At 41.0% G+C, this 24,490-nt stretch overlaps 1 protein-coding gene across 2 annotated transcripts in view; it reads left to right on the top strand.

The window, feature by feature from the left end:
* The window catches only part of GABRA2 (gamma-aminobutyric acid type A receptor subunit alpha2), an 89,946-nt gene that overhangs the window by 16,134 nt on the left and 49,322 nt on the right, over positions 1-24,490 (top strand). For both annotated transcript variants that reach the window (XM_038400372.2, XM_043513905.1), the window contains exon 4: positions 12,440-12,507. In XM_038400372.2, coding sequence (XP_038256300.1) covers positions 12,440-12,507 — 68 coding nt within the window. The remainder of the gene's footprint in view (positions 1-12,439; positions 12,508-24,490) is intronic.

Raw genomic sequence — 24,490 nt, forward strand, 5'->3', positions numbered from 1 at the left:
TGAAAGGTGGATAAGGAATTGTTTAAAGGGGAGACTACAACGGGTCCTACTGAAAGGTGAACTGTCAGGCTGGAGGGAGGTAACTAGTGGAGTTCCTCAGGGATCAGTTTTGGGACCAATCTTATTTAATCTTTTTATTACTGACCTTGGCACAAAAAGTGGGAGTGTGCTGATAAAGTTTGCAGATGATACAAAGCTGGGAGGTATTGCCAATTCAGAGAAGGATCGGGATATCATACAGGAGGATCTGGATGACCTTGTAAACTGGAGTAATAGTAATAGGATGAAATTTAATAGTAAGAAGTGTAAAGTTATGCATTTAGGGATTAAAAACAAGAATTTTAGTTATAAGCTGGGGACGCATCAATTAGAAGTAATGGAAGAGGAGAAGGACCTTGGAGTATTGGTTGATCATAGGATGACTATGAGCTGCCAATGTGATATGGCTGTGAAAAAAGCTAATGCAGTTTTGAGATGCATCAGGAGAGGTATTTCCAGTAGGGATAAGGTTTTAGTACCGTTATACAAGGCACTAGTGAGACCTCACCTGGAATACTGTGTGCACTTCTGGTCTCCCATGTTTAAAAAGGATGAATTCAAACTGGAGCAGGTACAGAGAAGGGCGACTAGGATGATCCGAGGAATGGAAAACTTGTCTTATGAAAGCAGACTCAAGGAACTTGGCTTGTTTAGCCTAACTAAAAGAAGGTTGAGGGGAGATATGATTGCTCTCTATAAATATATCGGAGGGATAAATACCGGAGAGGGAGAGGAATTATTTAAGCTCAGTACCAATGTGTACACAAGAACAAATGGGTATAAACTGGCCACCAGGAAGTTTAGACTTGAAAATTAGACGAAGGTTTCTAGCCATCAGAGGAGTGAAGTTTTGGAATAGCCTTTCAAGGGAAGCAGTGGGGGCAAAAGATCTATCTGGCTTTAAGATTCTACTTGATAAGTTTATAGAGGACATGGTATGATGGAATAATGTGATTTTGGTAATTAATTGATCTTTAAATATTCATGGTAAATAGGTCTAATGGCCTGTGATCGGATATTAGATGGATGGGATCTGAGTTACCCAGGAAAGAATTTTCTGTAGTATCTGGCTGGTGAATCTTGCCCATATGCTCAGGGTTTAGCTGATCTCCATATTTGGGGTCGGGAAGGAATTTTCCTCTAGGGCAGATTGGAAGAGGCCCTGGAGGTTTTTCGCCTTCCTCTGGAGAATGGGGCATGGGTCACTTGAGGGAGGCTTCTCTGCTCCTTGAAGTCTTTAAACCACGATTTGAGGACTTCAATAGCTCAGACGTAGGTGAGGTTTTTCGTAGGAATGGGTGGGTGAGATTCTGTGGCCTGCATCGTGCAGGAAGTCAGACTAGATGATCAGAATGGTCCCTTCTGACCTTAGTATTTATGAATCTATTAAATAGATTCCAGACCCAGAAATATAATTACTAACATATCAACAACAGTTGGCTCACTACAGATGGTCTATGCTAACTTTTTTTGTAAGTGTATTTATTAGACTACTCAGGCTCAAGATTAACTTCCTGTGCTTAATAGTTCTTTCACCTACCATGAAATAGGAACTGCTGTCAGGTTGATAAATAGATTCAAAGGATCTCTAGTTTCGTTTGGGCTTCTCTGATTGCTCTGCCTCAGCATCCTCTGCCGAAATTCTCTGTTGTAATTTCTTATAACGTTTCTGATTAAAATAAAACAAATATTTTTGAGCCTCTTATTGCAGCAGTACATTGTCAGTGTTCCACTGACACAAAAGCTATACTTAATGAAGACACTTAGCTTTTCTACCCTGGTATCAGCTTCTGTATTTAAAATACTGAGCTAAGAAGGAAAAATAAAGGTGTGTGAGCATTTTTAATCCACCCATCACTATAATAAAATAGTCTGTCTGAAAGGACCATAGTCTCCATCATTTGCAGTATTTTCATAAGCGAATATTCTCGCTTTTTCTCCAGGAGAGACTGTCAGCCGTTCTATATATGTTTTATTCATGGAAGGCTTGTGCAGAAACATACAGGCAGAAAGACTTGGGCTCATGCTGACCTCTGGTGACACATGAGGGCTTGTCACAGAGCAAGCATGGCCTTTGGCTTCCCAGAGTTTCATCCTGGGCTCCATCAACTGCAACAGCCCAGTTGATTGTATGTGTCGTAGTGGCTCACAGAAAGTGGGGGAGGGAAAAGGTTGTTCTCTAAGGGCCTCATCCAAAGCCCATTGATGGAGTCTTTTCCACTAATACCAATAGTCTCTGGATTGCCCTTCACTGCACAGTTAACTTAGGTCTGATCACCTGGGTTAGCCTAGTCCAGGTGCGTATTGCCAAATTCAAACATTTAAAAAATATCAGATAAGCCCTTTGCATATTAATTTCTAACTTGAAATGCTGACCTGATATGTTTTCAGTGTTTAAACCACTTTGTCCTGCATGTGTATTATGGTACCATTCCAAGTAGCCCTGAAAAGAGTAGGAATCTTAGATGAAAACACCCCAGGATGGCAATGACAAGCAAGGTGGGTGAGGTAAAATCTTTTATTGGACCAACTTCTGTTGGTGAGGAGGACAAGCTTTAGAGCTTACCCAGAGCTCTTCTTCAGATCTGGGAACCATACTCAGAGTGTCACAGCTAAATGCAATCTGTTCCACCATGTATTTAGCTGTGACACTGAGTACGTTTCCCACACCTGAAGGAGAATGCTGGGTAAGCTCGAAAACTTGTCTGTCTTACCAATAAAAGATATTACCTCACCCACCTTGCGCCTCTAATATTCTGGGACAGACTACTGCATACCAGGATGGGAATGGATATTTTGATTCCCTTTTTTGCCAGTCAAACAGCATTGATTCAAATGGGCCCATATCGATTCCTCCTCACCTCTCCCTCACCAGAGACTTCTATCCTCCCACCCCCAGACTTACCCCAGAACTCTCTCTCATATTTTGGACAGTGATGCAAGCCCTTGGGCTTTCTAGCCCTTTTTAGCTTTACATCATGCCCACCCTGTTGATCTAAACATGATAATCTAAAACCTGGTTATTATATGCAAGCTCTTTGGATCCTGGGGGAAGCTGTAATGGCTCAATGGATGAGGCTGATTGCCAAAAGGTTTGCTTTTTACTTTGGTTGACATAGTTTTGGTTCACTGCCAAACACCTTTTTTTCACACCAGATAACTAAGCTTTACCTCAATCTTGTGACGGTTGGACTATCTCAATACAATCAGACATTTTAGAGCCAAACTCTAATTTCCTTTCAGCTTCCAATTTTAAATCTCCAGTGCAATTTTTTTCATAACCTCTGACTGAAAAGAAACAAGCAGAACAGGACACAACTCAACAGCTAAGCTTTACGCTCTTTAATTATCATTTTAGAGCAAGATTTTTATATGTAACTGGATATTCCCTGTTTTGGGGGTTTTTTTCCTTTGGTTTTTGCAGCACATGAGTGGGCAAGATGCCTGGATTTTATTATGAATTTGTGAGGAGTGTTTTATCTTCCTTTTAACAAAGCCATTTCTGTTTTAGTCAAAAGCTAGCTTTATGGAAAGATAATTAGTTTTATCTTCAGGTCACAGAATCACAGAAGTGTAGGACTGGAAGGGACCTCGAGAGGTCATCTTAGTCCTGCCTTGAGTGCAGGGGACTGGACAAGTATTACCTCCACAGAAGTGAGCTGTAGCTCACGAAAGCTTATGCTCAAATAAATTTGTCTCTAAGGTGCCACAAGTACTCCTTTTCTTTTTGCGAATACAGACTAACACGGCTGCTACTCTGAAACCAGTCCTTGACAGGTGTTTGTCTAACCTGGTCTTAAAAACCTCCCATGACCCAGATTCCACAACCTCCCTAGGCAATTTATTCCAGTGCTTAACTACCCTGACAATTAGGAAGTTTTTCCTAATGTCTGATCTAAACCTACCTTGTTGCAATTTAAGCCCAATGCTTCTTGTCCTATCCTCAGAGGTTAGCAAGAACAGTTTTTCTCTCTTCTCCTTGTAAACTTTTATGTACTTGAAAATGGTTATTCTGTCCCCCATCAGTCTTCTCTTCTGCAGGCTAAATAAACCCATTCTTTTCAATCTTCCGTCATAGGTCATGTTTTCTAGACCTTGAATCGTTGTTGCTCTTCTCTAGACTTTCTCCAATTTATTCACATCTTTCTTGAAATGTGGCACCTGGAATTGGACAAAATACTCCAGGTGATGCCTTATCAGCACAGAGTAGACAGAAGAATCCGATGAAGTGAGCTGTAGCTCACGAAAGCTTATGCTCTAATAAATTTGTTAGTCTCTAAGGTGCCACAAGTACTCCTTTTCTTTCTGGTGTCTTGTTTACAACACTCCTGCTAATTCAAGAGTGAAATTTGTTCCTTTTTTTGCAGCAGTGTTACACTGTTGACTCATATTTAGCTTGTGATCCACTATGACCTCCAAATCCCTTTCCTCAGCACTCCTTCCTAGGTATCATTTCCCATTTTATATGTGTGTAACTGATGGTTACTTTCTACATAGAATACTTGCATTTGTCCTTACTGAATTTCATCCTATTTACTTCAGACCATTTCTTCAGATCACTTTAAATTTTAATCCTATCCTCCAAAGCAGTTGCAACCCCTCCCAGCTTGGTATTGTCCACAAACTTTATAAGTGTACTCTCTATGCCATTATCTAAGTCATTGATGAAGATATTGTGTAGAACCAGACCCAGAACTGATCTCTGCAGGACCCCACTCAGTATGCTCTTCTAGCTTGACTATGAGTCACTGATAACTACTCTGGGAATGGTTTTCCAGCCAGTTATGCACCCACCTTACTGTAGCTCCAAAGTAGGGAAATACAACCTAGATAGGTTGTATTTCCCTACTTTGTTTATGACCTGCAGCACAAGGAAGTGCCTCAGGGTAGCTGATCCTGTGGATACATGAGGCTCAGCACCCCTGGATTAGCGCAAGTGAGTCCAATCGAGCCAATATAAAGGGCTGCTAGTAGTTGTATTTCTTTATATTCATGAGAAGGTCATGCAAGACAGTACAAAAAGCCTTATTAAAGTAAAAATATACCACATCTACCACGTACCCTCCCCACCCCCATCCACAAGGTTTGTTACCCTGTCAAAGAGACCTATTAGGTTGGTTTGACATGATTTATTCTTGACAAATTTATGCCGACTGTAATTTATCACCTTATTATCATCTAGATGTTTGCAAATTGATTGCTTAATTATTTACTGAAATTTAGCTGTTTGGTCTGTAATTCCCCAGGTTGTCCTTATTCCACTTTTTATAGATTGGCACTATATTTGTCCTTTTCCAGTCCGCTGGAATCTTTATCATCTTCCATGACTTTTCGAAGATAATCACTAATGGCTCAGATATCTCCTCAGTCAGCTCCATGAGTATTCTAGGATGTATTTCATCGGGCCCTAGCCACTTGACATCTAACTTGTCTAAGTAATTTTTTACTTGTTCTTTCCCTATTTTAGCCTTAGATCCAACCTCATTTTCACTGGTGTTCGCTATATTAGATGTCCAATTGCTATCAAACTTTGGTGAAAACTGAAACAAAAAAAGTTGTTTACCACTTCTGCCATTTCCACATTTTCTGTTATTGTCTTGTCTTCCCCCTCCCCCAATTGAGTAACAGGCATCTCAAGTAATTTATTCACTTGTTTGTTATGCATCTCTTATCAGTTTCTCTATTAGTTAATACAAAAAATCATGCACAATGAAGTACACTATCTTAAGTACTTTTATGGACCCCATTGTCTGGGCAACTGAGTCTTCAATGGATGTTGTGAGGATAAATACATGTGGGGTTGGCAAGTGCTGTTACAGCTGGGAACAGAGGCACAGAGAGACTAAGTGACTTTCCCAAGGTGACTCAAGAAGTCTGTGCCAGAGCGAAGAATTGCGCACACGTCTCCTGAGTCTCAACCTAGTGCCCTAACCACTGGACCATCCATAAGTTAAGTTTATTTCATTACAGTAAATAGGATTCCAAAGTATATCTCTCATGGCAAACAAGAGCAAAATAGAAAAGTTTAAGTGAAGGGTCTCTATTATGTCAACGTTTGTCATAGATTCATCAATCCATAGATACCAAGGCCAGAGGACACCATCTAAGCTGACCTCCTGTATAACACAGGCTGTAGAACTTCCCCTAAATTTCTAGAGAAGATCTTTTAGAAAAAAAACATCCAATCTTAAATTTAAAAATTGCCAGTGATGGAGAATATGCCATGACTCTCAGTTGAATGTTCCAATGGTTAATTACCCTCATTGATAACAATTTATGCCTTATTTCCACTCAGAATTTGTCTAGCTTCAACTTCCAGCCATTGGCTTGTGTTACACACCATTGTCTCCTAGACTGAAATATCAAATATTTATTCCCCATGTAGGTATTTACACACAGTGATCAAGCCACCTTTTCATCTTCTTTGTTAAGATAAATTGACATATGGGGGATTCCCAGGGTTTGCACAAGGATCCCACGTCCCAGCCACGTACCTCTGCACGAACACCAACCCTGCCATGAGGAGGGTCAGAGTAACCCCCTGGAACAAGCACCACACTGAACAAAAGAACAACAGCATTATCTAACCCATGCAAAACCAGGAGTAGACCCAGGTCAGGCTATCTAGCTCTTGTTAGTAGTGTGTCGTTCCCTCAGATTTGTCAGTCTAGGTCTCCAGCTCCGTAAGCGGTGGCACAACTCATTTATCCTTAAAGACTGTCCATAAACTGGGTGAGTTGCCTTGGGATGTGACCTGAGGCTCTTCGTTGATATTTTGACATGGAAGCCCTTCCAGAACTATCATATTTCAGCACCATGCAAAGGGAAGCCTGTTTAAAAAATGACTTCATGCTTCTGTGCCAGCCTGGGTCTCTTCCCTCCTTGGTGATTGGGGAGTGTTTGGAATTCCCCAAGGGAAAACTTGGTGGAAGTGGATCATGATAAGGTTAAGGGTTGACTAGATCACCATTTAAGTACCTAGAAGGGGAACAAATATTTGATAATGGGCTCTTCAGTCTATCAGGCTAAAGTATAACACACTCCACAATCAAGATTGGATGTTTTTCTCAAATTTATGCTTGCGGAATTATTTTGGGGAAGTTCTATGGCCTGTATTATAAAGGAGGTCAGACTAGATGATCACAATGATCCCTTCTGGAATCTATAAAGCTGTAGGTGCTACTGTATAGAAATAGATGATAATAATACAATGCAGATTCATTGGTTTTCTGGACTCCAACAGACCTTTGTGGTCTGCGTCACTGCGCGCGCGCGCACACACATACACACACACACACACACACACAGAGATATGTGCTTCAGCAGCTGGTTTTAAAGAATCTCCATCTTGGCTGGTTACTTGTGACATAGGTATCTCTGTCTTTATCTCGTTGGTGATAGGTGCCATCCTCTGTTCAAATATCTAACCTAGCTTCTTTCTTTGGGTTTTTACATAAGGCTGAAATTGTAATATGGTATTGCCAATAATAAAAACTATCCATTCCTTTTGATTGCATAACTTGATATGCTTACACTTCAGGAGGTATAAGAACAACTTATAATTTTTTGCCTCAATCTTATTCCCATTGGAAGTGGGATCAGACCTTTCCTACTTCTGTTCCAAAGAAACAGTGAAATTGATTTTCCTCACACTTTTGCCAGGTTTATACCAGTGTAACTTCATTGACTTCAATAAGAATATCTCCTAATCTACTCTGGTGTGAGATTAGAATCAGGCATGATAGTTGCTTTATCATGGCATCAGTTTTGAAGCTATAATATGGCCATCAAGTAGCTTTGTTCTGTGGCTACCTTTTTGGGACTGGCAATACCATTTAAATAGCTTTTGTTAAGCACTCCTATTGCTGGAGTGGACAGGAGTGGTTAAATAGAGTCTAGTCAAGTAGACAGAATATGTACGGGTACTTTCACATATAGATAGCATTAAGAAATCTTCTTGAAAACGGATCAAGGGAAGGCTGAGGAGAGGGCAGATGAGGTATTGCAGTCTGGAGTGGGGAAAATTAATCTGTTCCCTTTTCTCCCAAAACCCAGCTTCAGTTTACAAGCTGAAATCCCTATGTATATCCTTACTTTAGTACCCATACATGGTTCAAAAGTGTTCTATTATAACTGATGACAGTGGGTAACAGTAGAAAAAGCTGAATAATTGGACAGGTATGGCTGTCCTTAAATCACTGAAGCAAAATATATACTGAAATATTTACATTTCCTTTCCTTCCTCCACTCCTGGAGCTCCCAAATATCTATGCCCCAGCCCTAAAGTGTCTTCAGCTGGCACTTTCAGCTATACTAACAAGCTTGTCAGCTAAGGAGAGAATGTTGAGTTGGAACACTGATGGATTAAGGCTCTTGCTGTTCTACTTGTCCAGCTCCTGGATTGTATTATGAATCACAATTTCAGTGTCTTTGGGCAAAATTGCCAAGCAAGTCTGTGGAGACCATATTACGATGTCAGAACAGTGTCAATTCGAATTAAATAATATATTGTAATCAAAAATAATAAAAATAACATCAGGGTTTTGACAGCTTTTCCACCCAAGTTTGGAAATCCTGGCTTAAGGCTCCCATAGCATTTTAAACTTGACCCTCTTTTTAATTTTATGTTGACATAATTAATAAACAATGCTTCATTTTCACTATTTTATGCCATAACAGCTCTTCAATCCAATTACAACATTGCAGCATTCTCCAGGATACTATTTATTGGACATACAAAATCTTTATATGATAAAGAGAAATTGTTGCATGTTGTGCATTAGAATTGTGTGTTTGCATATTTTAGATGCCCTGTCCTATTAAGAAAAAATTGGGTGTTTAGCTTTGTTAAAACAATGTATTTTCCTAAAGGCCACATGTTATTCATAGATCCTCCCAACACAGCCAGTCTGAGCTTGGCTTTGGGGTCCATGTAAAACCATGGCATAGGTTCTTTCATTTTCGGGGGGAAGACACCAGATCAATTTATAGCTGAAGGGGCCAGTGCTATTCAGGCTGTCACTGATGGCACTAAGGCCATTGCAGATTTCCTGCCAACTGCCTTCAGCTGAGTCAGCTCTTCTGTCTACCAGCCAGACTGCATGACTTGAGGCCACAAGGAGGGCCACCTCATGAGAGGTGGCATGGTCAGGCTGACTAAGCAAGGGCCTAATCCCAATGCTGACACAGACTCCCTCTGTACCCTTTGTCCTATTACACGCACACAGGTCAACATTTTCAAACTTGGCCCTGATACAGTTTAGATCAGCCTAAGTGGTGCTCTACATTGCATCTGGCTGACATAAAGTTCTAGCAGCTGAGAATCACTGTAGTGTTTGTCTTTTCCTCCCAGCCACATCCTTGACCTGCTCTGAGGTTGGGGCCTCTAAAGGAGGTAATTTAGGGACAGCTAGAGGAATCTCCAGATAGTTACAACAGATTTTCAGCTGTTCAGTGTTGCCTCTTTGATCTCCCTCAACATTGCACATTCACTTTCTGTTTTTCAAAGGGGAACCAGGAGTTTAACCCTACTAGTGTGTTTATAGTCTTAGAATTTTGGACTGATTTGCTCGCATTGAGACGTAAAACTGAAGCCAAGTTCAAGGATTGTGTGCATTATAGTTTACTGTATGCAAAATTGGTAATGAAATTCCAGTTTGTATTATATATTGTATTATTTGACAAATAATGTATAACAATATAAAGATCTATTGTAAGATATAACAGGACTATGTTGAGGTCCCTATCATAGCTCTACTTTTTTTGGATCAGATTCAAATCTGTTATACTGGAGTAACTCCCGAGTAACTCTTTTGCCTGCAGTGGTGTTACTCCAAATTACACCAGGGTAACTGAGATTAGATCTGGCTTCCTGCCTTTTGAAAGCTTGATTGTCAGTAATGCATTAACACCTTTTTTGCATAGAATTATAATTAGGGTTGTGAGTTTTGGGAATAGTGCAAGCCAACTTTCACAGTTAATCTCTGTAGCACTGTTTGGTGCCCTGGAGGGAGAGAGAGATTCTGTCTTGTCACTTTTAATTTCCTCTCAGCCTATAACAGGTGCTCATTTGGAGAGGACTATCCTTGTTTTGAGACTTTCTGACAGACAATATTCAATCTCTGTATTTTTGAACCATACTTGTGGTTTTCACATGTTGTTTCATCGAAACCTATGCTTACTCCTAGCCAAATACTGAGAACATTAACGCACCCCAACATAGAATCATAGAATCTCAGGGTTGGAAGGGACCTCAGGAGGTCATCTAGTCCAACCCCCTGCTCAAAGCAGGATCAATCCCCAATTTTTCCCCCAGATCCCTAAATTGCCCCCTCAAGGATTGAACTCACATCCCTGGGTTTAGCAGGCCAAAGCTCAACTCCCTTGTCTTATACTTGGATTGCAAGCTCTTTGGGGCAGGGACGGTCTCCTTGCTATGTGTTTGTACAGCACCTAGCACAGTGGAGGCCTGATCTACAACTAAGGGCCTAAGTGTTAATACATAATTCAAATATATAATAATCCTGATTTGGACACATTGAGGAAGGATCTTTTTTTTTCTTTTCCTTGTTTTTCTTTTTGTTTTCTAAAAAAGCAGATAAAATATAAATAATCCCAAAGTAAAAGTATTGTGAGGAGCAAAGAATATATTGAATACTATACTATAACAAATGTATAGCTATCTAGGAACTTTTGCTACTGAATATGGCCACTTGGAACTTCATGGTAGCTGTGGGGACAGAATTTAGATTGCTGTACTCCAAAAGCACAGGCCCTCACCACTAGATTGAGTGGCCCCTTTAACGTGTACAGGCGGCAAGGCAAAAAAAGCCTTTTCCCACTTTTCTTTCACTTCACATCCCCCTGTGTAGCAGCAAGGCATAATTACAAGTTCCGTGCTCTCCTTCAAAAGCTTCTTTTAGGACCCACTGGGCACAGCTGGTGGGCTGTGAAGGGGAGTGCATGTTTCATCATAAGCAACAACGCAGGGATGCATTTCCTCTATGCTCCAAGAAGCTGCAGAAGGGATTGTACCAGCACAGTTCCTCCTGGTGTTCCCTCTTGGGTGGGGGTGCATCTCTACACCATTCCCAAAGCACAGCAATATATAATGGCCCTTAGCTGTTAATAAAAATAAAAGGGACTGTTAGCCTATAGAGCCTATGTAAACAATTGATCACTTCTGATTTTATGCAGTAGAGGGCAGTGGCGCATATGCACACTAGCATGTTCAATTGCACTGCTCTTTGTCAGGAAAACATTGATTATATCAGAAACTAATCTATGCAGGTCTCCATGTTGTGCTTCTAATGCAAAGCCTACATTATTGTGTTCATCAATGGAATGAAAAATTTTAAATCTTATCGTACAACATCTTGATCAAAAGATTTTTTTTTATAACAGCTTTTAACCAGGAAAAGAAAGGACTAAATGTCTCTTCCTGTGTTTTGATCAAATATGAAGGTCAAGATACAGCAAAGAGCAGTTACAAGGTGCAATGCTCTTTTTAGGAAAAGGCATGGTACTTTCATTGTCAAATTGCACGTAGCTGTGTTTAAGTATCCCTTTTTTTTCTTCCTTTTTCATCTAAAAATTTGTTGTAAGGTGGAATATTCAGCATTCTAGGTGCCTGACACCTAAGTGGTACTTGGAAACTGCTGTGGGAAATTTTCTGCTGGTGTGGCCCATCCCAATTAGCTCACATTATTTAGTTTTGAGCCTCACTGAAAACTGAAGATAGAAAACTGAGCAATTATTTTTGCCTACAGCACAACAGATAATATGCTGGTGTCATGGCTGTCCAGCTATAATCATTAGGAGGACATTTTTTTTCTGCAGCTATAACAACAGTTCAGCAGCATGGTGAACACAGGAAAGGGACTATTGTGCTTAAACATCTGTCACTTAAAAACAATTAAAATATAGGATGCTGTTGCACAGTTATTTTTAGCAGCATTAGTAATTATATTGTAAACAGTTTTTTTGGCTTTGAAAAAAGCTGTTCAGTCTGAAAAAAATAGCCTTGAATTAGAAAGTTTTTAACAGCAGTGATCTACAATACTAGGCATAATAGCTCTGCAACAAAGGTGTTTTATGTTTAGAATTGTGGCACCTTATTAAATACCAGGCAATGTAATTATTTTTACTGGCTGTGAAAATGGGAAAGATGTTTGTATTTGCTGTAAGTGAAGCACTCGGTGGGGGGGGAGGGAGCAAGTTTTCTTCTAGTTACACCAGTGTAACAGCAGAGGAATTCTAATGAAGTCAGTGGAGTTACCCCATATTTGCAACAGTATGACTGAGAGCAGAATCTGGTTTAGAATGTTCCACATCATTCTGTGTGCAGAATACAGAAAATGTATATGCTAAATATGTGTTTGTTTCTCTCTTCTCTTATCAGACAGTATAACTGAAGTCTTCACTAACATCTACGTAACCAGCTTTGGACCTGTTTCAGACACAGACATGGTGAGTTCCTGAGTGAACTAATCTTTTGCTTGCATAGCACAGAAAGGCTGAAGAGAGCTACTGTTGACCTTAAAGAATGTTTATATTCTGCTCCCATTTACACTGGAGCAAATCAGGAGTATAATTGAAATCAATAGAATTATGGCACTATAAAATTGATATACATGTCAAAAGATGTAGTGTGTGACTTAGGTGGTCATAGGTTTTCTTTTGGTTCTCTGCACTTGGGTGGATTTCACCCAGAGTGAAGTCAAGGCAAGGAAAGCCTATCAGTAACAGTCCCCAAGTTATAAATGTTTTGTTGAATGGCTTTGTTTATATCCACTCTTTATAAAGAAGAGCATATATCCCTAATCACAGGACAAGTTGAGGAGCTTTCAAGGACTTTGGGTGGATGGCTTGGGACAAAGATAGAGAGTGGGCTGTGAGGTATGTTCTGGGTGGGCCTCAAACTCCGCCCCCACAATGAAATGCTCTGAGAAGAATTACTGGAAGGGAGGGGGCCCTTGTACTTTTGAGTTTCTGACAGGCAATTTTGAACAATGGCTCCAATCCAGCAAACACTTGTGTAAATTATTCTTAGGTAATCTCCTGAAAGTCATTGGAACTACTCAGGTCAGGAAGAACCAGCAGGATCAGGACCAATTAAAAGAAAGAAGCTAACAATATTGGCCTACAGGGCCAGTCCTAGGTGTGCTGTCACCCAGAGTGAAAAATGTTTTCCCCAAATGGCTGCGAAAACCCCCCAACAATCTCCTTCCCCCATAATTATGTCAATTTGCCACCCCCATAAGTTGGCATCCACAACAGATGCCCTGAGCTCCTGCCCCGAAGTCTGGCCTCTTCCCCTGTCTATGGAGAGCTTTCTCAACTGGCTCCCTGTTCTGGACTCTTTCTGTCTCTGAATCATCATGTTATGATATGGATCATTCTGTAATTGACAACTATTAACAGATTAGTTGGTAATAGGGCTGTGAAAGATACAAGGAATTTGAGAAATTCATAACATGAGGTTTTGGAGGGGTTTTTGATTCATGAAATGGGTGCAATTTTGCAAAGAAATACCAATTTTTTTTTTCTTGAAAGAAGCACTGTTTTTAAATAAATATTTACCAGTTGCAACTGACATACTATATACTGGATTTTATTAGATATTTCAAATAAAAAGCTGATTTTAAAAAAAAAAGTATGTTTGTTTTCTTGGGCGGCATTATAGATGGCCTTGATTCTTGTGAACAGCAGGAAATGTTTTTTTCCCCCTAAGGATATGAAATGAAGCTTCTAAAATAATTTGTATTTTATTAGCTAGCACTGTAGGTTTGATTATCCACACAATATACACCAGGGCAAAACAGGTATAAAATTCTATCTATCTTAGGTACTTATATGGCCCCCATTACCGTAATATCTGAGCACCTCACAGTCTTTAATGTATTTATCTTCACAACACCTCTGTGAGGAAGGGAAGTGCTGTTATCCCCATTTTACAGATGGGTTATTGAGGCTCAGAGAGACTTAGACCTGGATCCACAAAGGGGCTTAGGCACCTAAATCCCACTTTCAGGTGTGATCCACAAAACTCCTGTGTAGCTGCCACCTAAACTTGTAGGTGCCTAAACTAACATGGCACATAAGTTCTGTCTGAAAAGGTTCCCTAGGCACCTATATTTCTGCCTCAGGGCATGCTCATTGCTGCCTCACTCTGGGCACTTGGAGACCTATATCCACCTAAGCCCCAAAGTAATCTATGAAGCAGGAGAAGAAGGGCTGAGGATAGGATCCCACATCCCAGATGAGTATCCTAACCACAGGACTAACGGCTCCTCCTCCACTACTGCCGTCACTACCACCTGCCATTTTGTGTGGAGCAAGGCAGCTGCCTAACTCTTACTCGCAAGAAACACCTTACGCCGCAAACTGCTTGACTCCAGCAGAGGGGTTCCCAGTTGTGGCTCGGAAGCTGAAATATTGCCTCCTTGCAGCCTTGAGATAGACACTGAACTCTGTGAGAGGGACTGGGCTTAGAACACACTCCTCTTCTGGGCATCTCCCTTTGGCTAGCTTAGGCAATTTGCTGCCTAGCCTGCTGGCTTTTGTGGATTGTGTTCTAAAGCAACTGTTTCTCCCCATTCATTGTATAGGGAGCTAGGCAACTAGCTTAGGGTTTGTGGATCCCCTTGTTGTTCAAGTGATTTTCTAGGTGCCTAAAAGTGCAACATCCAAGTCCCTTTGTGGGTTTGGGTCTTAGTGACTTTCCCAAGATCACATAGGAAGTCTGTGGCTAAGTAGGGACTTAACCCCAGGTCTCCCAAGTCCTGGCTGCTAACCATTTGGTCATCCTTCCTCTCCAAAATATTGTCACTGGTGTAAGTGGAGAAGTTTGACTTTGCAGTAAATGATCACACAAGGTGTGTGACAATGGAGAATCAGGTCATATGATATCAGTCCTATTAATGCAGTTTTCAGGGGAATACTTGTGGAAATGAACTACAGTGAATCAAAATGACAGTTGTTACCATTGGCTGTAGATCTGTTTGCAGATATGTAGATAAATAAAAGTGGTTTAAGTGTTCACTAACATCAAAGTTTCAGGCTTAAATAACATGTGCAATTGACTCTTACAAAATTACGTTGTAATGCCTACCAGGAGTCAGCTTAAAAAATTGAGTTTAAAATAATTATTGATTTCCAAGTAATCACAGATCTGTCAAACATGAAAATGATAGTTGTGTAAATGCCATAAATTATCTTTCAAGCAAATATTACGTTCAGCTGGACTCTGTGTAAATTTAAACCACTATACCTGGGTCCACAGAATATCTGTATAAGGAGGCTCTGAAGGGAGGAAAACTTTTTGATATTCCCATGACTGATAGGCAATTTCCTTCAATATCTTTGGAAGACCTTATTTTATTAAGTTTATGTATTAAGTTGGGCAAAGATTGTATGTAACTTCCCTTGGGGAGAGAGATGACAGATGTGAAATCTGGGAAGTTTAAAGGGGTTCAAAAGACTATATTGAATTGTGCCAGATAAATATGGACTTCTGGGGACAATAAGAGTTAAGTGGATTCCCTGGGGAATTCCTAGAGAGTAGCTAATGCAAATTCCACATCTCCCATTATGCAAAAACCCAGCCTTTTGAATCTATGCCCTGAGGAGAGGGCCCTTGTTTGCTGATTACCTGTTACAGAAGGTCAAGATCAAAGACCCAAGCTGTATAAATGACTGATCTGCTCAGACTTCATTCTGGTCCTAGATCTAAGATGAATGAATGTGTAATCATGGGGAAAACCCAGTTGTGAGTTTTGAAGGACTAAAACCTACCAGAGCCCTAGATTTGGAGCTGGGGGGTGACCTCTGGTAAACTTTTTAGAATGCATGTAGGTTCTTTTATTGTTTTAATATGCTTCTCTGTAATGCTTTTTACCTTAAGAATAAATATGCTGTATGGTGACTTACATATGCAGACAATACACTGGTCAGAGCCCTCAAAGAAAAAGCAAATTGCAGTGCTGGCCTTTTAGGGTGTCTGGCTTGTTGGGGATATAACAATGGAAGGCAGGGAGTTGGTCTGCCTTAAGATCCCTAATTAGGAGGGAGTGAGATGCTTGTCTCCAGCCAAGAGAGGTTATGGCTGAGAAGCCGGAAGCCTTAAGTGGATGCCCTTGGTTGACTACAGACTGGGAAGACAGGTTCAGTTGCTCTGAAACCGACTGTTCTCTTTCAGAGTTTTCCCCAAATTTCACCAGGAGGATGGTTTTGATCCCCCCTGGCCTTCAGGGGTGGCAGGGTTGTAGAAATGTTGGTGGTGCCCAGAACCCACCCCTGCTCAAATTCCACCTCCCAAATTCTGCCCCCACCTGCCCAAGGCTGTGGGAGGGATTTTGGGTGGGGGAGGAGGAGGTATGGGGTGCAGGCTCTGGGAGGGAGTTTGGGGATGGGAGGGGGTGCAGAGGGTAGGGGCTGCAGGTTCTGGGAGGAGTTTCAGGATGGGAGGAGGTGTGGAGGAAGGGGATGCAGGGGTGAGGGCTGTGGGGTGAGGCTGGGGATGAGGGGTTGGGGGTGCAGGGATGAGGACGTGGGGCAGGGCCAGAGATGGGGAGCTTGGGGTGCAGACAGGGCTAGGGTAAGAGAGAACTCCACCACTCCGCTCCCTGCCGGCAGCAGCGAGCTCCGGGTGAGGGACCCCTCCTCTTCCCTCCCCCCCCCAGCACACTCACTCTGCACCACAGTCACTGCACATGGTCCTAGGGCCCCTCTCAGGTCCAGGAAGCCCCCTCACATCCCCTATGGTGTCCCCTATAGTGGGTACAGGGGCGGGGGCTGCCATCGTGTGTGGCCTCCCCTGCTGCTGCCCCTCAACGTAGCCTCACTTGGGGTGGGGGATGGGGCTGCCCTTTGCTCAATGCAGGAGTGATGGCTGCGGGCCAGGGGGAGGGCAGGGTGTCACAAAAGTCACTCAAGCCTCAGCTGCTCAGGTCCAGGAAGCCCCCGACCCCATCTCCCCTGCAGTGGGTGGGTGCTGGGTGGGGGAGGGGACTGCCATCACATGTGGCTTCCTTCCTCCCCTGCTGTCCCTCACCGTAGCCTCACTGGGGGTGGGGCTGCCCCTTTGCCAGCGTGGGGCAGGAGTGGTGGCTGCAGGGGGTGGGGGGTCAGATTATAGGTCAAACACTCACCAAAGCCCCAGAAGCTGCTCAGGTGAGTGAGGTCCACTGTAGATGATCAGGTCTCCCGCCGGAAGTCCCCTCGGCGTCTCCTCCTGGTGGGTGCCGGGGGAGGGGATGGGAGGGCTGCCAAGCACGTGTGTGCCTCCTCCCCGTCCTGAATGCTCAACCTGCTGCCAGCGTCACTTCTTGCCATAGGCAGCAGCAGCAGGCAGCGCGTGCAGGCAGGCAGGCAAGGGAGAGCCGCCCACCGCTTTCATTCCAGCAGGGACGCTGTGGAGCGGGGGGCAGGTGGGGGTCGGGGCCCGCTCCAGGCAGGGCTGTGGGAGAGACCAAGCTCCAAATATTGGTGGAGCAGGGCCCCCGGGTCTGAATATTCCTGGAGCATGGGCATCACGAGCCCATATAACTCACTGCCTATGCTGGTCTTAGTTCTCCAATGGAATGGCAGTAGTCCTGCTCCCAGACCATCTGAATCCCAGGGTATCTTCAGGAAAGTCAGATTGTTATTGCTGCGGTCCTGCACCTTCAAGTCAGGCTCTCTGAGAGTGCAGCTTCATTGCCAGGATGGTCCCATAGCTGGTGCTGCTTCTAGGACTCCTTTTAAAGGCTTTTTCCCTCCACAGCCAGAGGTGGGCTGGGGGTGGTAGAACATTGACTGCAGTCTTGGGTGGCGTTAACATTCTGCCAAGTTTTCTACTGGCATCTTGGGATGGAAGAACGATGCATGTAGAGTTAGGTCTGCAGAAAAGTCTGTGGAATAGTGCGGGTGTGGTTCACACTGACCTCCCCCTCTGTATGGAACAGGGGAGATCCACACTGGAAATGATAGGAATGGGGCAAATGGAATTGTGGTGGAATAGCATTGGTTATTCACATTGTTAACAAAACAGTTCATGATCATTATTACTGTTTACTATGAAATTAATAGTAATCAGTTATTGCTCAATTTCCATAAGCGCTAATTTATTTTGTATCTAATCTGCCACTTGAAGCCAATGCCATAATACAGGTTTCCATTGAAATTCCAATTTTTTTCAACTAATTATAATTTTGGCAGAAATAAACATTACGCTGTGAAGCTTTCAAAACTTGCTATCATGCTGTCAAGCAAATATTGTGAGTAAATCTGACAAAATGTAGTTCAACCATTTAACATTGGAAGAATTAAAAAAAAAATGAAGACTTTTTGTACTACTAAGCTGTGCTAAATCCTTTAATAGGGCATTGCTTTAGTCCTCGTCAAGATTTAATTAATTTGACCAGTATGAAAAAAAAAATCTTATCTCCTGTACATAAACTGAGTTACCTAATGTCCCAGTTGTGGGCTTCAGAATTGTTGCACAAACTGAATTTCAAAAGAACTACTGCATGAATATGTGCATTTATGGTAACTGTTTTTTCTCTGACGTTCAAAACTATTTACGGTGTGTCAATAGAAGGAAATGTCATTAGTGCTGATGTTTTGTCATGGTGGGTCACAAATTCCACATCATGGGAGCTCGTGTTTTTTGTCATGGTTGGTCATAGCCTCCATTTCTGCTTTTATTTAGGTTGGGGAGTCTGTGTGACTTCTTCCTGTTGCTCTGCCTCCTTTCAGAGGTGCAGATACTTGTTTCTCCCTTCCAACTACAAAAGACAGAAGTTACAAAACAACATTCTTCAAAACAAAAATCCACAGCTAGGCTATACATTTGCAATTTAATCAAAACTTGCCATGACTCACTTGTGATTGTTTTTCTTTTTTTGCACCACCCCCCCAAAAATTATCCATTGTAAAACAGCTTTAATCATTTCCATTTTATTTTCTGTGGCGTCTTTATAAATGTCAGGTTTCAGTGATTCTTGTGAGTTGACACTTTTGTTTTCTTAATTATTTGAAATGTTTTTCTTAGGAATTTGACAAGCACACAGGGGCTGAGAGAACCCTGAAATCATCAATGTAGTTCATATATATACCCACTACAGAACTTGGAAATTGAAGTCATAGTCACTCTTGCCCAGTTTTCCCTGCATTAGCTTGTTAGCTATTGCACTTCTATGTTATGATACAAGCCTCAGTGAAAAATCCACAAAGAATATCAGGATTATTCAACCAGTTATGGGCTATATCACCATCTTTATTACATTATTGGTAGACTATCTGGGTAAGCTTTAATGCCTGAGTCTTGTGTCCTTTCTCCATTTAGCCCAATTTTCATTTTCATTTTTTTCACATGATCATTACTTTATACATTTAATAGCCAACCAAACCAAAATAAATGCCTGGTTTAATTCTGAGATGGATAAACTTTGTGAGATGAGGTTCATGCAGTTCAGGATTATGGGAAAGTGAAATGGGATGACTCTCTTCTATAGTACTTAGAAAAAGTTGTTTGTATTTCTATACTGAGAGCTAATGGAAATTATTCTTCAGCTCTATTGCAACAGCTACCTCTGTATCTAAATGATCTTGGTTTAAATTTCACCTTGTAGTATTCTTTACTAGTAAAGAAGCTTCAAAGTTCAAAGTAAATAAGCTTAAATTTTCAGGTGGCTGTAGTGTTGAAGATATGTAAGGTTTAGTCTTTTTTTTTTTACTGTCACACAGAGTGCTTATGGACAAAAGATACACTACAAAATTCACTACTGCTTTACTCCACTTTTATGTTGGCACAACTCCATCAATTCTGATAGTTATACTTGAATATGACTGGAATAATTCTGTGGTGAATTGGGCCTATTACTTTTTGAATATTTTTGGGGGAAATAAAGTACCGTAAATGCTACTGCTTTGTAACATAGTTCATCTTTTTTATTTTTAGTCAGATTACTCTGCTTTTGAATAGATTTGAGTCCAGCAAAAAATAAATTGGATAACTAACATTAAAAATCAAAATCTGTTACCATTTTGAATATGGATACGTGATTAGAAGAAACTGTTCATTCATTGTCAAAACACCCTTTAGTACTGAATTTTTTTTTTAAAAAAAGACCTGAACAGCTGCATGTCACCTGACATTTAATGTATTAGTGCAATTTTTCTTTAAACTACATTTTGTTAATTTCAAATTATGAATTCCTTTTCTTGTGCTCTCCTCTGCCACACTGAAACTCTGGCACGTGTATCTGAATTCAAGACCTTAGAATTGCTTTCTTACAAATAATACTATACCTTTTCATCAAGCCTTGCTTGAAGGTAAACAGTGTTATTTACAGTTACTATTTTAGCAGTCTAACCTCATGTCCTGTCTACAATGAGAATTTTTAGCATTTCTCCCACTGATGCATTGGGGTTAGACCAGTTGTGGGAGAATTGCTATAAATTTTTTATATAATCTGAAATCCAGATCCACCTGTACTAGCTGCTTAATAAAGATATGGAAGTATATTGGCCACAGAGTTTAGTGTCAAAGAGAAAAAATGGGAATATGCTGGAGTTGTTTTTCAACTTCATTATGCTAAGTAATGGGGACTAATCCAGAGAAGCCAAGTGCAGAATAGAGCAGATTGCACCTTTAGAACTTCAGTTGTTGCATTGTTATTTCTATGAAACGTATACGTTCAGTATTGATATAAAGCCCTAAAGGCTTCCACCCAGGTCAGTGACGTAAATTTATTGTGACACTAGCCTGAGAGGAAAAAGCTGAATACTTAAACAAAAACAGAGCAACTGAAAAACAAAGCAGTATCTCTAAATTGTTAATTATCATAATTGTCCAAGGAAAGTTATAGGACAAAATGGTAATTTAAAGCAGTTAATTATAGCATCTATAATTAAGCTTAAAAAACTTTAACATTTGAAAATTCTGAGGTAGAAGGTAATTGAACTTTGGATGGAACATGGCTGACAAGACGACAAAATCTGAAGTGGGTTTGTGAATTTAGGCAATTAAAATTGGCTCTTTCTGTATGCCCTTTTCAAAAGTAATACTGAATTAAAGAGATCTTTATTTTTTCATTGTATATTTCCTCCTCGATTCTCAGTGTTTTTACAGTTTTTCCTCAGAATTGAGTTATTGTCTGACAAAGCCTCCCTGTCATTCACCCATCTAAAGCTTCTCAAGAAGCAAAAAGTGTTGATCTCTTCAAGAGAAGGGACTGTAAATTTTAAATGGAAAATATTATTTTTTACCTTCTGAGCAATAGTTGTCATATGGAGCACAAAATACACAGCCAGATTATAAAACTTGTAGAGTGCCACTGAGAGGAAACCGCAGCCAAGTTCCTCTCATGGAGTTTCCTCTTCTCTATTTCTAGTCTTCAGTGGCAGTACTCACAGAGTGAGATATTACGTGTGTAAGGTAACAAAATCTGGATATGCATGTGCAAAAACTGGGTTAAGCTTGGTCTGAATATTATAACAGACTTCCTGACATTTTTGTATTTTATTTTTTACGCTTAACTTTGCATCAAGAGCCTCCACAAGGACCCTGTTTTGAGGCCCAAATGGGACTTCATTGGTGCAGAGACTTTGTACGAGACCATGCAGCTGGATGGAAAAATTAAGGCTCGTAATGGAATAGATCTTTCAAATATAGGAAGGTTTTGCTATAACTCAATAGAGTAATATTACCCTCTTTTCATGCTTCTAACATAGCAGAAATTACTTTTCAAATAAAAAGTTGAATACAAATTCCCTGAAAGTGAACTGATCATTTTGAATGGTATTTACCCCTGCGTAGTGGGGCTGGTTGAAAATTTCCCATTTTTTTGACAAAATGATTTTTTTTAAATGGTCTGCTTTCCATATTAAATTTAGATATTTTATCAAAAATTCCCCAAACCCAAATAGTTTGTGGCCAAAATATGTAGGTTTATTTTATATTTTATTGAAAAATCAACATTTGCTGTAGAAGAATATTTTCCACAAAGGAAAAAACCTTATTTTTTCCATCCAGCTGTATGCTGCTGTGGTCTAGCACAAAGCCTTTGCACCACTCAAGTTTCATTTGGGCCTCAAAATAGGGTCCTTGTGCTGGCCCTTCAAACAGGGATGAATCTCACCCTTTATGAAACTAAGGTGAGTTTGTTGCCTACAGATGTATGTTAGTTTTTACTTCACTAGTAAGCATTCTTTTTTCCTCTAGAATCTGTGAGGGTATGTTTGTTATTAATGCCTAAAAAATGTGTGTACAACAAAAAGTTGTTAGCCTGGTTTTAGACAAAAAGCAATGGGTCCCCTGTCTTCCAAGTCAGGGAGGGGAGCAAAGAGGTGGAAGTTGGCCTAAAGGGAGGCAAAAGTAGTGGAGGGGGAGATGGTTACAGACCACATTTCCCCCACCTTTCTGTGACCCACAGGAGCCCATGTAAGTCCCTCAGCATGGACGCCGCAGGGATGGGAATCCATGGATATAAGGATAATCTTTGGACAGAGAAACAAAGGTCAGGATAGCCATGCTATGCTATGTGCTCCTATGGAAACCCCATGGAAATACATGTGAGAGATACTCTTGACCAGCTCTAGCTTCCTCAGAACTGGGTTGTAGAGAGCAGGCATATGGATCAAAGCCAGTGTACTATATTACTGAGGCTATGAGTTACATGGAGCTCTCCTGCATTTCTGGACCCATGGGATTAGACTTGAGTTCTCTGTGCACCTGGTGAAGCTATGCAGTTTCTGGCCAAACATTTTGCCATCAGAGAGGTCTTTTTTGGTAACTACAATTTTAGTTTCACAAATTTTCCCAGCGCCTTCTCCCCCATGTTTTCCAGGCTCAGGGAACATTTAGTCCAGTGTCCTGTGTTATGAGAAAAAGTACTGGGAAACAGTACTTCAATATTTACAGTATCTCCACTAAACAATGGTAGAATTGCCTCAAATCTCCTGGAGGTTGAATGAAAACATCTGACTTCCAGCTACTTGTCCTCTACAGTCTTTGGCTTGTAAAGATTAGAAGCTTGTCAGGCTTTGGGGAAAGAGAAATTGACTTTTTTTTTTTTTTTTACTTGTATGGAATCAGGACTTACTGTCAGGCTAACAGCTAATGGTATGCAACGTAAAGTGTTTGGTCTTCAGATGGTAGAGGGCAGAAGAGTTGGAGGTGGAGAAATCCATCCCCAAGCCTTGTCTGCTCTTCAGTGCTGTGGCCTCAGTTTTGGCTGCTATTCCACTCCTGCTATTCAAGTTGCACAAATTGTTGGTGATCATTGGATTAGCACAAATATTCCCATTGCAACATAGCATGCTGATTTGTGAAGTGCCAACATGGGGTGGGGTGAGCTCTCCACACAACATGGTGAGTGTGCAGGTAACCATCTGCCTGCCGTTCTATGCACATCCCTGTGTGTGACATTGGCAGTGCATAGAGCCTTGAACTGGTCATCTGCACTGTGAGTAAAATCTTCCTACAGAGAATTAAATGATGAAGCCAAATAAAAGTTGGCTTATTGCTACCCCTGCAGAACTTACCTCAGCTTGAGTTTGGAAGCTGGGCCCAAATGTTTAGCATTTATTCAAAGGGAGCTGTGATGAATTATTCACCAGTAAAATAAGTTGCAGGATTTGCATTACTTTCTCTGAGTGCTCATCACTCTGGCAAATATCACATTATAACAAGGAGGCAGATATGTTCCCAAGGCTCAGATGAGTCTGCTTTGAATAATTGCTTTTTCTTATGGGTCTTGCCTAAAACTGTTCCTTTGGTTTCACAGAAGTGTTTGACAGTTAGCTGCAGAGTAACATTGTTAATAGCTTTGAAACTAAACTGAAAAAGGACTAATTTAGTAGGCTGAATTGCCTTAAGACTCAGTAAGAAAAATTAAGATGTGACACCAGGAGCATTGGTATTTTTGTCATAAATATAAAGGGAAGGGTAAACACCTTTAAAATCTCTCCTGGCCGGAGGAAAAATCCTTTCACCTGTAAAGGGTTAAGAAGCTAGGATAACCTCGCTGGCACCTGACCAAAATGACCAATGAGGAGACAAGATACTTTCAAAGGAGGAAGGGAGAAACAAAGGGTCTGTCTGTCTGTGTGATGCTTTTGCCCGGGACAGAACAGGAATAGAGTCTTAAAACTTAATAAGTAATCTAGCTACATATGCGTTAAATTATTATTTCTTTAAATGGCTGAGAAATTAGACTGTGCTGAATAGAATGAATATTCTTGTCTTTGTGTCTTTCTTGTAACTTAAGGTTTTGCCTAGAGAGATTCTCTATGTTTAGAATCTATTTACCCTGTAAGGTATTTACCATCCTGATTTTTCAGAGGTGATTCTTTTTATCTTTTCTTCTATTAAAATTCTTCTTGTAAGAAACTGAATGCTTTTTTCATTGTTCTTAAGATCCAAGGGTTTGGGTCTGTGGTCACTTACGCAAATTGGTGAGGATTT

This window comes from Dermochelys coriacea, chromosome 4, assembly GCF_009764565.3.
Source record: "Dermochelys coriacea isolate rDerCor1 chromosome 4, rDerCor1.pri.v4, whole genome shotgun sequence".
NCBI classification, from domain to species: Eukaryota; Metazoa; Chordata; order Testudines; family Dermochelyidae; genus Dermochelys; species Dermochelys coriacea.